Source organism: Ruditapes philippinarum, unplaced genomic scaffold (assembly GCF_026571515.1).
Source record: "Ruditapes philippinarum isolate M1 unplaced genomic scaffold, ASM2657151v2 ctg806_1_1_1_1, whole genome shotgun sequence".
Taxonomy (NCBI): domain Eukaryota; kingdom Metazoa; phylum Mollusca; class Bivalvia; order Venerida; family Veneridae; genus Ruditapes; species Ruditapes philippinarum.
Window position 1 is genome coordinate 118093 of NW_026852957.1, and position 16229 is coordinate 134321.

The window sequence follows — 16229 nt, forward strand, 5'->3', positions numbered from 1 at the left end:
TTTACATCATCTGAATCTGTAAATAACTATGTTTGTTTTACGTAACGTTGTTTTAATTGGTCGGCTATTGGTTTCCAATAGTGAACTGTTAAATTTGGCGCCACTTGTTTTAACGTTATACAGTATATGTAGTTTGTTTTGATCAATATCCTCAGTGAACATCACTTTCTATTGTCCGTCAAGCGCAATACGGGGATATTGGTAGTCATCATGGTCATATGATAATGTTATTTATAAAGTTATGCATACAACTTTGCCACACTACTAGTATAATACATACAAAACATTAACATATCTATTGTTTTTGTTTTTTTCTTTATTTCATTTCAACTATCAATATTCATTCAAAGCCTAAGCAAAAGAAAATAAGTTCAAGATGGACATTTATAAGCGGCAATCTTTTGTATCATAAACAATTATACAAAATTTACTTGCAAATCATACAACCGTTTATTATTTACTTTCACATTGTAATATCATTTGGAGTATGCTATCACTTAATCATATGCAAGTATCATCATGTAAATGTTGACTTAAACTTATTAAAGTACTTGTCTTTTAAAACACTCTCTTGCACAATGATTTTCATTGATCCTTAAAATAGAACCAAAAACAAATGTTAATAACCAACAGCTCAACATTTATGAAATGTTACTTTCGCATAAAGCTCTTTTACATGATAGGAATATAAAGACAATCATGTTTCTTTAGTTTAATGTGAACATTTATTATGTACAAATAATAATATACGTGCACTTACATTCTGTTACAAAAGTGTTTATGTACAAAGTTAAAACATCAAATTAACGTCAGCATTTAAACATTTTATTGTCGAAGATGTAGTAATTATCATATATCTTCATATTCGAAATTAAATATAAATTGCTTCAACACCATACTTTATTATCTGTTCTGGAACTATTTTATGTTCTTTTTATGGGCCATTACTTATGTGTAAAAATTTCAATATCTTTTAATTTATGATTGAATGTTCATTATATTGATTTATATTGATATCTTCTTTATTTCAACCATGGATCAATATTACTTTGTCTTAAGCTGAAAGTTGATGGCTTATCCCACATGTTTTTGTCCAGCTGAAAACATAACAAATCTGCAGATTCCCAAAACCCGACATACATTTTTAAATTCAGGTGATCGAATGATATTGCAGACGGAAATTGTTGCAAACCCGTCACAACTGGTTCAAAAGAAGTGAAACTTTCGAAAGTAACATTATTGATTTTGTAGAAGTTTCCGCAATCAAAGCATGTCCATTCGCGTCAAAGCAGACAGATGCATAGTGAGTATGTGATGGCATTGTTGTATTTAGCTTTTTGATGTTAAAATTATCTTTTTTTGATAATTTGAGATGAATCAAATTGTTGTCATCTGTTATAAGTGCAGTTGTCCCGCCAGAAAGGAATGATATTTTACAAGGAAAGCCAACAGTTGCTTTTCCAAATGAGTCATTCGTTACTGTTTTCAAAATATTTCCTTCAGTATCAAACATTCTAATGTGACCCGGCCCTTCTTTCTCATCCTGTCCTCCACATGCCACAAATAACCTTTTATTACTGTATGCTATTCCACGACAGCATTCTCCAGTTTCAAAAGACGAACTTTCCTTTAACCGGTCCGGTATATTTCGATGGAACTTTATAATACTGACTTTCCGACGGTATGTAATTGTTACAACAAACGCTCCATCTTCTAGTTTACAGATGCCAAATGGGCTTGACGACATTTGAAGTGTGCTTGATACCACTGCCTTGTTTGTGTCAATAGCTTTAATGCAGCCATTGGTCCAGTCTGTTATCAGAATCATGTCATTCCCTGCCACACACATGTCAAACACAGTTGGAAGCCTCTCTCTCGCTTGTATGATATTTATGCGTCTTGACTCCGAGCTTGTGTAAGTTCTTTTATCACTGTCAAAGAATCCGAATCTTTGAAAAGCGGCCAAATTCTTATCATATTGTTTGTCTCTCTCATATCCTATTTTATGTGATGCCGGTCTAGAAGGCGCAATCAAAATTGCTTTCTGAACTGCTTGTAGTTGCTGTTCTGCCTTTTTCATTTGAATAAATTTGTATTCAAGACAGATGTTTTCTTTTTGAAGCAACGTTAGAGTTGTGTTTAAGCCCTTGTTTATTCTTGAATAATTTTCTATATCGGCCGAAAACTTTTTCTTCTCTTTTTTGAATATGTTTTCAACTTTCTTGTTTTCTTTCTCCAGAGAACGTAATAATCGTTGGAAAGTATCTTCGGTGTCTCGTTTGATCTGCTTTAACACTTGCAATGAATCGTTTCTGTCTTCATCTAGGTTTGTGATATCTACATTCTTTTTCTCAATTGCATCTTTTAGTTGACCTTGGGTTTCTGCTATTTTTTCTACTATTGATTGAATGTTCGTTATTTCAGCTACACTTGCAATGGCAACTATACTTTCACATTTGTTATGTTCGGTTGCTTTACATATATTGCAGCATAGCTTATCATCTGAAATACAAAACCATTCAATAACTTCTTTCATATGAATAGGACATTCCTCTTCTCTGTTTATCATCAACTCATCTCCACAGTTATTTAGTACTTCTTTAGGTACAAGTTTATGCTTTTTGGTAGGTTTAACCATTCTATGCATTTCCACACATTTTTCACACAAATAATCTTCACACTCGACACAGTATAACAACGAGTCAATATTTCTATCATTCTCTAAACATGGCTGACAAGGATTGCTGAATTCTTCTTCAGAACCAACATAACCTCCACTCGCACCACAAGATTCTGTCTCAGTACTTTCATTAATCCCATCATTGCCAGTAATAGCTTTGTCTTCCATTAACTTCGCGGAAGATTTTTCAGTTAATTCAGGAGTATTTGTAATCCCAGTATCACAGTTTAATTCGTCAGAATTTGCACACGAACTAACAATTTCGGCCGATTCTGTGTTTTCAATTATGGTTAAATTCCCATCCTTGCTCAGTGCTTCAGCTTTATTTTCTATCTGTTCTAAATTGGTTCCCTCTTCCAGTACTTCTTCCGACATTTTAAAGCTGAAGTCGAAAACAACAATATTTTAAATTCAGAAGATTATATAGGCACGCATTTGATCAAAACTGAATAAATGCTAAAACGCTTGATAAAGTTAATTCTAAATCCTGGTCATTCTTTATTTTTGGAAAATAACGATCTTTTATCTAGGAATGTCCCAGCTGATACTGTTAAATAATGCACAAACAAATGTATTTTTCTTTATTCATATTTTTATCCTACATCTAATTAAATTCCATGATATATCCAATTAATACGAGTGAAATAAACTGACATAGATTATTTATACGATACTACAAACATGTAGTTTCGATTTCCGTTTTCTGAAATCGACACGAAATTTCTCCGTGCTTTACGGTAAAATGTTAACAGTGTGCGATCTTAGTTTGACAATATATGCATTTCAATTAATAGTTGGTAATAAGTTAAAAGAAATTAATAAACTTTTAGCTAAAATAACTTACTTCCTGAACATCACATCTTTTCTACGATCAATATACAATGCACATTTACATCAAGAATAACTCTGTATGTTGTGAAAATTGCGTTTAAGCCCGTAGTAATTGTTTCCCTTATTTTGTGAACGTGAACATTAATTTTAATGGTGGTAGTTTGATATAATAAATTTCGTGTCTTTATCCCTTTTTGTACCGGCAGTGTCGATTGTGATAAATTGTTGTAGCAATAAAAAAAATATATATTTGAACATATTTTTGAAAATATTATTAAAACTTTGATTGGAGGAGATTTTTGTTGTTGTTGGTGGTGGTGGTTTTTTTATTATTATTTATTTATTTGTAGATTGATTGTAGAAAGTTGTTCGATTTTATGTCTTTTTATCCCTGTTGAATGAAATTTTATGTTAAAATATTATACAGTGGTATTAAGTCATTTATTACACAATTCAGTGGATTATCTTTAAATAATTTACTGAATTTAAACCTTACCACGCTTTATATCTAAAATAGACATGTCCATCTTTATAGGGACAAAACCATTCATCAATTTAGTGAAATCCTTAATTATGTACTGATTGATCAGCGAACAGTGCCGACCATGATCACACGGCTGATAGGCTGATCTTGGTCTGCACTGTTCAAAATGGGTTGTTGTTCTTCTTCTTCTTCTTCTTATCATTATTATTTTTATTATTATTATTATCATTATTATTATTATTATTATTATTATTATTATTATTATTATTATTATTATGGTGCCATAATTTCAACCTTTGTCATTATAGGAACGGCTATTTAAATGCAGATTAAGCTTGTATGACAAATATTAACAGATAGAAAAAAGTAAAAGCGCAAAACGACAGTCAATACTAAGGAGGCTGCTGGCTTTTTCTGCTGCAGGAGTAACGTAGAGGTCAATGAGGGACGGGACAATGATATCGTTGTTACGTGCCTTTGTCACGGCTTAAAGCCCTAAGAACGGGACTTAGCTGCCGGGTTCGCCTACATGGCCGATTCAGTTCAATTCAATTCAAATATCTTATTTACATTTCATCATATGTACTTCATAAACACCACAATCAGAAATTAATAAAACTGATAAAAGTACATATGTCATTTAATCACACACCCGTGCCGATTTGGCGACTCCGTAAAAATGGTATTGCACGGCCGTGCATATATTTTGACGTGACGTCATTAGCGTTATACAAACAAACTGTAAAGACGCGCTAAATGTTAGCGTTATACTATAGACCCGTCAATGAAAAGACTCTTTTTTTACTTTAAACGGTCTTTATTTTGGGTATGTGATAAATAGAATATTAAATTCGTGTAAGTTCATCACTGAATTTATTGAACTCGTTGAGTTATTATTATCATTATAATTATTATTATTATTATTATTATTATTATTATTATTATTATTATTATTATTATTATTATAAACCCACCTTCCAGTAATACAGAACTGAATGAAAATAAAAGTCAAAATTTCGATACATTTACCTGCATTAAAGGTTATCTAGATTTTGTGTTGAAGATATTGGATTCATTTGTGTTATATTTTTAGATAGAACTTTACAATTGTATGTGAAGCTATCATTTGTGTTATACTTTGCCTACCTACGTATAACTAAACACAGTATAGCACTATATAATATGCCATTCTGATGAAGTTCTGAAACAATTGTTAGGTTATTCACTTTTTTTATTAGGTGTATAACAAATAATTAGTAACACATTTTGTGTGTGCACTACATCTTATTAGTAATTTCTTTGTTTCATTTTGTACCGACTTGCATTTTTTGGATGGGGTGAAATAGTTTGCTTATTTGGTTTTAAAGACCAAAAAAGATCAAAGAAATATCCATGTTCATTCCGTACACACTTGTACTTGTGGATAATAAAGAGAACGTCCGTCCGCCCCGCATCCCTGCTTACTCGCTGTCCGTCTAAAACAATTTTAGAAAAAGGGGAACATTGGTTTCCTATGTCGGCAAAGATTCTCGATTGTAAATTTAGATCCTAATGTATAATACATTCTCATTCGTTTCAGATTTATTTTTGTATAGACGAAACATGTTAAGATTTACAAACAATTTTCTTCGTGTGAACTAACGGACCACGAAACAAGTTAAAAAAAGCAGTTGCCTTTAAGTAGTTTAACTTGTATACAAAATTGGTGTTGTTAAATTGCAGGATGTTATGTATTATCCACCAATTGAAAGAGCTACCAGAAGAGGAAGGCGTATGTGAAAATGACAGTAATATGTTTGGTGGGGGAAAACACTTCTCGTGCAATCAGGAATGACAATTTAAAAAAATCAATTTTTTTTTCTTTTATGATATTGATTGTAAAATGAAATTTAATGCATTATGTAGCTACAAGTATGATTAACATGTAGTTACTATTGTTAATGTCTCTACGACCTGTTATATAAATGTATAAATCTCTTGTTTTCATTTACACGATTCTACATATGAGCGTATTAAAGATTATAGTTTTATTTTATGATATTTGATTATATGAATAAACATAGCAATCGTTGTATTCAGCAGCGGCGTTAGTGTCCCATGCTTTCAAAAGTCTTTCACAGCCACAAAGTAAATAATATTTACTATATTTTATATTTAAAGTACTACCAACCTAAACGCTTTAGCTTTGATTTGATTATGTCGCTTTAATCGCTTTTCTTTTTAAACGTTTCTATTTGATAAAAGTATATTATTTTAGAAAATGTATTGAATTTAGTTGTATGAATAAATGTGAATATGAATGTAAAAGGTCTTTTTTTGTAAAATAGTTATTTTAATGATAGAACTACCCACTCTGGTCGCCATCTCTGACTTGTGACTATTGGTGGCTGTTTGATAATAATAAATTTCGCGCCTTTTATCCCTTTTTGTACAGGCAGTGTCCATTATGATAAATTGTTGTAGTAATAAAAAAATATAAATTTGAACATATTTTTGAAAATATTATTAAAACTTTGATTGGAGGAGATTTTTGTTGTTGTTGTTGTTGGTGGTGGTGGTGGTTTTATTATTATTATTTATTTATTTGTAGATTGTAGAAAGTTGTTCGATTTTATGTCTTTTTATCCCTGTTGAATGAAATTTTATGTTAAAATATTATACAGTGGTATTAAGTCATTTATTACACAAATCAGTGGATTATCTTTAAATAATTTACTGTATTTAAACATTACCACGCTTTATATCTAAAATAGACCTGTCCATCTTTATAGGGACAAAACCATTCATCAATTTAGTGAAATCCTTAATTATGTACTGATTGATCAGCGAACAGTGCCGACCATGATCACACGGCTGATAGGCTGATCTTGGTCTGCACTGTTCAAAATGGGTTGCTGTTGTTGTTGTTGTTGTTCTTCTTCTTATTATTATTATTATTATTATTATGGTGCCATAATTTCAACCTTTGTCATTATAGGAACGGCTATTTAAATGCAGATTAAGCTTGTATGACAAATAGTAACAGATAGAAAAAGTAAAAGCGCAAAACGACAGTCAATACTAAGGAGGCTGCTGGCTTTTTCTGCTGCAGGAGTAACGTAGAGGTCAATGAGGGACGGGACAATGATATTGTTGTTACGTGCCTTTGTCACGGCTTAAAGCCCTAAGAACGGGACTTAGCTGCCGGGTTCGCATACATGGCCAATTCAGTTCAATTCAATTCAAATATCTTATTTACATTTCATCATGTGTACTTCATATACACCACAATCAGAAATTAATAAAACTGATAAAAGTACATAATTATGTCATTTAGTACAGAATTTTAGTAATCTAGTAATCTATAGTTATCTATAGTATAACGCTAACATTTAGCGCGTCTTTAGTAAAGACGCGTTAAATGTTAGCGTTATACTATAGACCCGTCAATGAAAAATGACTCTTTTTTACTTTAAACGGGTATGTGATAAATAAAATATATAATTCGTGTAAGTTCATCACTGAATTTATTGAACTCGTTGAGTTATTATTATTATTATTATTATTATTATTATTATTATTATTAAAATAAACCCACCTTCCAGTAATACAGAACTGAATGAAAATAAAAGTCAAACTTTCGATACATTTACCTGCATTAAAGGTTATCTAGAGTTTGTGTTGAAGATATTGGATTCATTTGTGTTATATTTTTGTGTCGCCTTGAAAAGGCGACATATAGGGGTTACTTTTGTCGGCGGCGTCGGCGGCGTCGTTGTCGGTGTCGGCGTCCCCTAAAGCTTGTCCGGAGCATAACTCAGTCACTATAAGTCTGATTGACTTCAAACTTGGTATGCATGCTTCTTTTAATAACCCGAAGTGCAGTGCACAAGGATCGGTACTCTGCAGTTCTTAATTTTTGAGTTATTGTCCTTTGTTAGTTTTCATACTTTAATTTTGTCCGGGCCATTTCTCTTCAACTAAAAAAGTATGGACTTGAAACTTCATAGGATGATAGATCTCATTAAGAAGAAGTGCAGTGCACAAGAACCGGTACTCTGCACTTCCTAATTTTTGAGTTATTGCCCTTTGTTAATTTTCATACTTTAATTTTGTCCGGGCCATTTCTCCTAATGTATAAAAGCCATGGACTTGAAACTTCATAGGATGATAGATCTCATTAAGAAGAAGTGCAGTGCACAAGAACAGGTACTCTGCATTTCTTATTATTTGAGTTATTGCCCTTTATTAATTTTCATACTTTAATTTTGTCCGGGCCATTTCTCCTTAAGTATAAAAGCTATGGACTTGAAACTTCACAGGATGATAGATCGCATTAAGAAGAAGTGCAGTGCACAAGAATCAGTACTCTGCATTTCTTATTTTTTGAGTTTTGGCCCTTTGTTAATTTCTATACTTATCTTTTGTCCGGGCCATTTCTCCGAAAGTATAAAAGCTATGGACTTGAAACTTCATAGGATGATAAATCTCATTAAGAAGAAGTGCAGTGCATAAGAACTGATGCTCTGCATTTCTTATTTTTTGAGTTATTGCCCTTTGTTGATTTTCTTACTTTATTTTTGTCCTGGTCATTTCTCCTCAAGTATGAAAGCTATGGACATAAAACTTCATAGGATGATAGATCTCATTAAGATAAAGTGCAGTGTACAAGAACCGGTACTCTGCACCACTTCTTATTTGTGAGTTATTACCCTTTATTAATTTTCATACTTTATTTTTGTCCAGGCTATTTCTCATAAATTAAAAAATATATGGACTTGAAACTTCATAGAATGATAGATCTTATTGATAAGAAGTGCAGTGCATAGAAACTGCTGCTCTGCACTTATTATTTTTTGAGTTATTGCCCTTTGTTAGTTTTCATATTTCATTTTTGTCCTGGCCATTTCTTCTAAACTATATTGTTCACAAGGCGACACATCCGACTCGCGGAGTTCTAGTTAGTTAGAACTTTACAATTGTATGTGTAGCTAACATTTGTGTTATACTTTGCCTACCTACGTATAACTAAACACAGTATAGCACCATATAACACTATATAATATGCCATTCTGATGAAGTTCTGAAACAATTGTTAGGTTATTCACTTTCTTTATTAGGTGTATAACAAATAATTAATAACACATTTTGTGTGTGCACTACATCTTATTAGTAATTTCTTTGTTTCATTTTGTACCGACTTGCATTTTTTGGATGGGGTGAAATAGTTTGCTTATTTGGTTTTAAAGACCAAAAAAGATCAAAGAAATATCCATGTTCATTCCGTACACACTTGTACTTGTGGATAATAAAGAGAACGTCCGTCCGTCCCGCATCCCTGCTTACTCGCTGTCCGTCTAAAACAAATTTAGAAAAAGGGGAACATTGGTTTCCTATGTCGGCAAAGATTCTCGATTGTAAATTTAGATCCTAATGTATAATAAATTCCCATTCGTTTCAGATTTATTTTTGTATAGACGAAAAATGTTAAGATATGACATTTAAGTTTTACAAACAATTTTCATCGTGTGAACTAACGGACCACGAAACAAGTTAAAAAAGCAGGTGCCTTCAAGTAGTTTAACTTGTATACAAAATAAGTGTTGTTAAATTGCAGGATGTTATGTATTATCCACCAATTGAAAGAGCTACCAGGAGAGGAAGGCGTATGTGAAAATGACAGTAATATGTTTGGTGGGGAAAACACTTCAGCTGATTTTCTAGCTCGTGCAATCAGGAAACACAATTTAAAAAAAAATCATTTTTTTTATTTTATTTTTATGATATTGATTGTAAAATGAAATTTAATGCATTATGTAGCTACAAGTATGATAAACATGTAGTTACTATTGTTAATGTCTCTACGACCTGTTATATAAATCTTCAATTGACAATGTATAAATCTCTTGTTTTCATTTACACACTTCTACATATGTGCGTGCATTTATTAAAGATTACAGTTTTATTTTATAATATTTGATTATATAAATAAACATAGCGGTATGAGATAAATGAGTAGAAATTGTTGTGTTCAGCAGCGGCGCGAGTGTCCAATGCTTTTAAAGTTCTTTCCCAGCCACAAAATAAATAATATTCACTATATTTAAAGTACTCTCAACTTTTAAGTGCTTGAGCTATGGTTCGATTCTTTTCTTCTTAATCGCTTTTCTTTTTAAGCAAACTGCTATTGAAGGTCTTTCCCAGCCACAAAATTAACTTTGTTTACAACATTGAAAGTTTTACATATAAATAAATGTTTTAGCTATGGTTTGATTATCTCCAGTGAATCCCTTTTCTTTTTAGACAAAATATTAAGACAAAAAAATCTTATTTTTTGTTTTTCTCCATTATTTGTGTGAAATTCATCAACATATATTGATATGCGTGCGTGCATACATGTGTGCGTGCATGCGTGCAAATGGTATATCATGTTATAATAAGAAAGGCATGGATGCAAAGCATCAAATGGCGTCCAACAAGTGACTTGAACTAATAGATATCTGATGACCAGATATTCTTATCAACTTTTTCAGCTGTTAATTTGATTTTACCAGAATTGTACACATGTATATCATCTTAGGTGAATGGGCGGATGAAAGACATTGTTCATAATGAACTTTGGTAGTCTTGCGAAGTACAAAACAGTAGTCAAAATGAACAAAGTTTTTTTTATTATTATTATTGTAATTGTAAGAAATATACAATCAGTATATATAATAGTAACGAAAGGGACTAATATAGTAATATTACATGCATTTCTTTTCATGCCAATTAAGAAAAATGGTTTCTTTTGATAGTTAAGATACAGTGGCTATATTTTAAGTCCCAGATAAATACTGACATTAGAACACACACTGAAATGAAAAAATTAGGATGAATTTAAGAGTGATCAAATTCAGGATTTTTGTTGTTGTTATGCGTGTTAACAAAATCATTTGCACATTAAATAAAATCATCAATAAATTTGCATTGCATGTTGATACGGTGAAATATTATTTATCAATACAACGGAAGACTGTTACCTGAATTTAAGAAAGATATGAGGAACTTCACTAACATCATGTTCATGCGAGTCAAAGATATAAAAGCTACTTGACATTGGTGATAAATAAAGAGGTATTATAAATTGATTTATTGGGAGTTCAATCTACAATTTTGTTTAATTGCCTCAAAAACCTCGTCTGACCCATCAGTGTTAACATTCCTATCAATAAACCCAAAACACCTTTTGTTACAACTTCAGAAGAAAGTTTCTGTTGTTAGATATCGCAGTTTTCGGCAAATCAACATTCCACATAAAACAACCATAAAATCGATTGTCTTAAAACAAAATAGAATCAGCTTCTTACAACAAAAATCGGGAAGTAATGGTCTATTTCAATATTCACGGTAAAACCTTTCAGAAGTACAATCAGGACCATAAGAAAAGAAAGAAGCAAATAATTTTCCAGGAAACGGAAAATGATACTACTATGATATAACTATTCGTAAAAAATGGCCTACATTTATACTTAGATAAAAATATAAAGAGTTCAATTTATTGTTAAATGTGTTTGCATTTCATTTTCTCCAAAAGCCTCAGGTTAGTTATTTATTTCCATAGCGGCAATCGGAACGTCCCTGGCTATTATCTATAATAACCTCGGAAACAACAAGGAGTGAAAGAAGTTTTACCACGTGGTTTCAGATGTAAACCTAATGTAAAAGTACATATAATTGACATCCAAAAGAAAATTAAGTCTGTTTCGGTACAGACATGATTGAAAATATATCTGACAAATTTTTAATTTAAAATGCCCACTGATGTACAATTTTAAACAAATGCGACTAAATGTCAACAGGTCGGCATTTTGTACTTTCGGTTTCTACAACCATTATAATAAATATATAAGCAATGTATTGTTTGAATTGTATCTATGAATTCACTTATTCTAGGTTGGCATTTACTTAATATTTTGGAAATAAACTTGTCAACAACTCCCAGCATTTAATTACTATTTGTTTGAATGTCTAGCTTCTTAGGGTAGCTTAGACCGAAATACCGTATCCGTTCTGTGTATCCGAAGACTTACGGAAAGGGCCGAAAAGTTGCGATCGCCATAGCGGGACACGAATGACCGTTTCGTTTAAACAACCATTTCACCAATCGGAATGTCCGAAAAGTTGCGATTGCTCTTTATTCATTTCATAAAGGGCGTTGCGCTTTGGCGCGAACGCCAATAAAAATGTTGAAATAAATGCCCATGGTTGTATTGCTCTAGTTAAAATCAATGTGTTAATCAATACTCTATATACTTAGATGAAAATACCTAGGTTTAAAGGTTTAAAAATACTTTGATTATTTACCATATATCGGACAAATATTTTATAAATTCCGTTGCATACACGTGTACGTAGAATATTAAAGTATCGTCCGTCAGCAAAAGATGTACGCATGTTCGTGTAAACACCATTTATCATAGTCAAACAAAAGGTGGACTGTGTAAGTTACTAATGTAAAACTAAAGTAGTGAGTTTTATTTAAATGTTAATATATAACGCACATTTAGTTTGCTGTTTAGTATCATAGCAGACAACATTTCAGGCTTACTTTGTAACAAATATAACAACTTTTCTAAACTGTGATATCGCCTACTTTTGTTTTTCAAATCGTGCCGGTTTAAGCATATTTTAATGTCATTATTTAATGAGAATTACATAAGCGGTATCATGTATTTGATTCCGATATTGCATATCCGAATTATCTCATTGATGGTTTAAGTACAAAATTATTTGAATGAAACGTATCATTATCAACTGGAATGCTGTAGTAAAATACATAAACTACATACCAACATGATCAATAAAAATATAACGTAAATACAGTAGTATTCTGTTGCTTAACGTAAGAACAATATCTGCAATTTAAATCAAAAAATCTTGTTTCATGCTTTTGTATTGACACAAAAAAATGTTCAAAATGATTAAGCAATTATCAAGTGAACAAACAATGTATTGATAATACAAATACATGTAATGTGTCAAAATAATAATAAGAAATAGCGTAATTTTGTAAAAAGCAGCACATGCATGTACTGTGAAATAGTACTGTCAGACATGTTTTCACATCACATGGAAAAACGTCAAAATATTTTTTGTATTAATATATTTCTTATTCAAGATTTAATGTTTTGGAAAATTTGTATAACTATAATCTTCAAAATAATATGAACGGATCAATAATATTATGATATAATGTAATTTTATGTCCAATTTAAAAACCCGTTTATGATCACTATCAGAAAATACAAGGTAAATAACTACGTCGGTCATAAATCTAACCGGTTTGTTATCCCCTTTGAATATGTTCCAATATTTAAACCTTCTGTTTATTTATAGATATACATAGCAACAAGCAGACGAAGTATTGAATAGCATTTATTGTGACTGAAAAAGCAATTATTAACGGATATAACTTACTGTCGAATTAGTTTACGTTTTTAAACTTGACGATAAATATTATCACATTTTCAAGAGCTAAATGGATACAAGAAGGAGAGAAACCTACAAGATACTTTTGCAATTTGGAAAACAGAAATTATGTCTCAAAATTTATGAACTCTTTAATAACAGAAACAGGAAAACATTTACAAAAACAGGAAGAAATACTTGCAGAAACAAAGAGGCATTATGAAAATTTATATAAATTCAAAAATACAGAAACAGTGTGTTTAAGTCAAATTTTGTGTAATACTGACATACCAAAATTACTAGATAATGAGAAACAATCTATTGAAGGTGCCCTTACTTACAATGAAATGTTAAATAGTCTGAAACGCATGTCAAATAATACAAGTCCAGGCAATGATGGTTTTACTGTAGAATTTTTTAAATTTTTCTGGAATGATTTAGGTATGTTTTTAGTAAGATCAATAAATCATGCATATAACATAGGTGAACTGTCAGTAAGTCAAAAACAAGGTGTTATAACCTGCATTCCAAAAGGAAACAAAGATAAATCCTACTTGAAAAATTGGAGACCAATTTCACTACTAAATGTATCTTATAAAATTGCATCTTCTTCAATAGCTTTTCGCATAAAAAATATTTTAGGAAAGATCATTAACGATGACCAAACAGGCTTTTTACCCGGAAGACTCATGGCGACAAATATAAGATTAGTTTATGATCTCTTGTTCTACTCAGAAAAGAATAATATACCTGGATTGTTACTATTAATAGATTTTGCAGCTGCTTTTGATACTGTTTCCTGGAAATTTATGCATCAAGTTTTAGAGTTTTTTTAATTTTGGACCCTCTGTTAGATCATGGATCAAACTTTTTTATACAAATATAGAGTCATGTGTTATTGTTAATGGTCACATGTCAGATTGGTTCTCGCTACAAAGAGGCTGCCGTCAAGGTGATGCTCTGTCTCCCTACCTGTTCATTCTTTGCGCAGAAATCCTGTCAATATTGATAAGAGATAATAACAATATAAAAGGAATTAGTGTTAATGGTACAGAGTACAAACTCTCTCAATATGCTGATGATACTAGTTTATTCTTAGATGGCACGTCAGAATCATTAAAAAACACAATGTTAACTTTAAAATTTTATGCAAACATTTCAGGCCTTAATATAAATATGGAGAAAACAAAAGTAATTTGGTTTGGGTCAAAAAAATACAGTCGCACAATACTTTGCGATATGAATAACTTGAATTTCAATTTAATATATAGTAATGTTTTTAGAGTAACAAAAGACCCAAAACTGATCTGGTTTCAATACAGAATCAACCATAGAATTTTAGCCACAAATTATCTTCTTAAAAAAATGAATATTGTTAGAGAGAATGACTGTACATTCTGCCAACATGAACCAGAAACTTTAATACATTTGTTTTGTAATTGTGAAATTATTAAACAGTTTTGGCAACAATTACAATCATATATCAAAGAAAAATGTAATATAAATTTCACTAATTGGAGTAATTTTGATATCTTATTTGGGAATGTTAATATAAACATCATCCTAAATAAAATTATTTTGCTAGCAAAACAGTACATATACTATAACAGATTGAAGAAAATAAGGCCTTCTTTGGAAATTTTCAAGAAACAAATAGTGTCTAGTTATACTACTGAAAAATACAGTGCCAAACAGCTATTTCAATATGAAAAATTTGAACGCTCATGGGAAATGTTTAAAAATTTAGTAAGTTAGTGAGACTATGTAAATATTGATATTTTTAAGTAGTAGACACCCCTTGTTTAATTATTAATATTATTAAGACACTTTACTTTCCTGACAGACCTTCCATCAGGGACCTTTACTAATATTTAGAGAATATTAATAACTTGGAAGTAAATCCTCCAAGTTTACACCAACAACCTTTTCTTTTTTACTTTTTAGAGAAGACTTATATAGGTAAATGAAAACATTTTCCTCTGAATTAGATGAATTCTAACCTCAAACTTGTTTTTGCCTTTTCCATATACTTGTTGCTTTATTAAATTCAATAACTTACATGAATATGCAACATTGCTGTGTAGTAATATCTTTAGTATTTTGTTTTAAAATGAGGTTATTTTTACTTTGTCTTTTTTGTATATATAATTCGAATATAAAGGAAAATGTAAATTCAGCAATAGACTACTTTAAAAATTCACAAAAACCCCATTTTAGCTATTAATAATTATTTTAGCATATCAATATTGTATCTATTTAGTTAAAGTGACATTATGCCCATCCAAAGCAAATAGTGAATAAACAGTGAAAGTTGAAATACATTTTTGCCATGATTCGTCTCTGTTTTTCAATATATTCCGGTAACTCTTATGGCTCAAGGAACATTTTGGAAATATCTGTAGAGGGAAAAATTATACTTAATAAAAGTATGGGGCAGTCTTTTTGTTTTAGGTAGATATATATTTTATCCAAAATCTTTTTCTTATATCAACTGTTGTCAAGCACCATTATTATTGTCAATATTGAAATTTATAGTCAATAAAACTCAACTTGACATTGAAAAAAAAAATGAGCTTAATGTCACTTAAATGTTTTAAATTAATATGATGATATATGCCATGAATTGATAATGTAAGGTACAGTAGGGGATGGCTCTCCGACCCCACTGCACCAATTACGGGGAAAATAAATGGGCAACCTATGTTGCTGAAAAATAAAAAAATAAAAATATTATCACATTTCAAAATTTGAAAGGATTTTCAATTGTTTCAATGTTATTAAAAGACTGATTTTCATAGATTCAAA

The 16229-nt window shown here is 30.9% G+C and overlaps 1 protein-coding gene across 1 annotated transcript; it reads right to left on the reverse strand.

The window, feature by feature from the left end:
- Positions 1 to 306: 306 nt before the first annotated feature.
- On the reverse strand, positions 307 to 3567 carry LOC132729307 (uncharacterized). The gene is made up of 2 exons (XM_060715046.1): positions 3525 to 3567; positions 307 to 3062 (listed from the first exon to the last, which is right to left on the reverse strand). The coding sequence occupies exons 1-2, from the start codon at positions 3533 to 3535 to the stop codon at positions 1196 to 1198; spliced, it is 1878 nt and encodes a 625-aa protein (XP_060571029.1). The 5' UTR covers positions 3536 to 3567; the 3' UTR covers positions 307 to 1195.
- Between the last annotated feature and the right edge of the window lie 12662 nt (positions 3568 to 16229).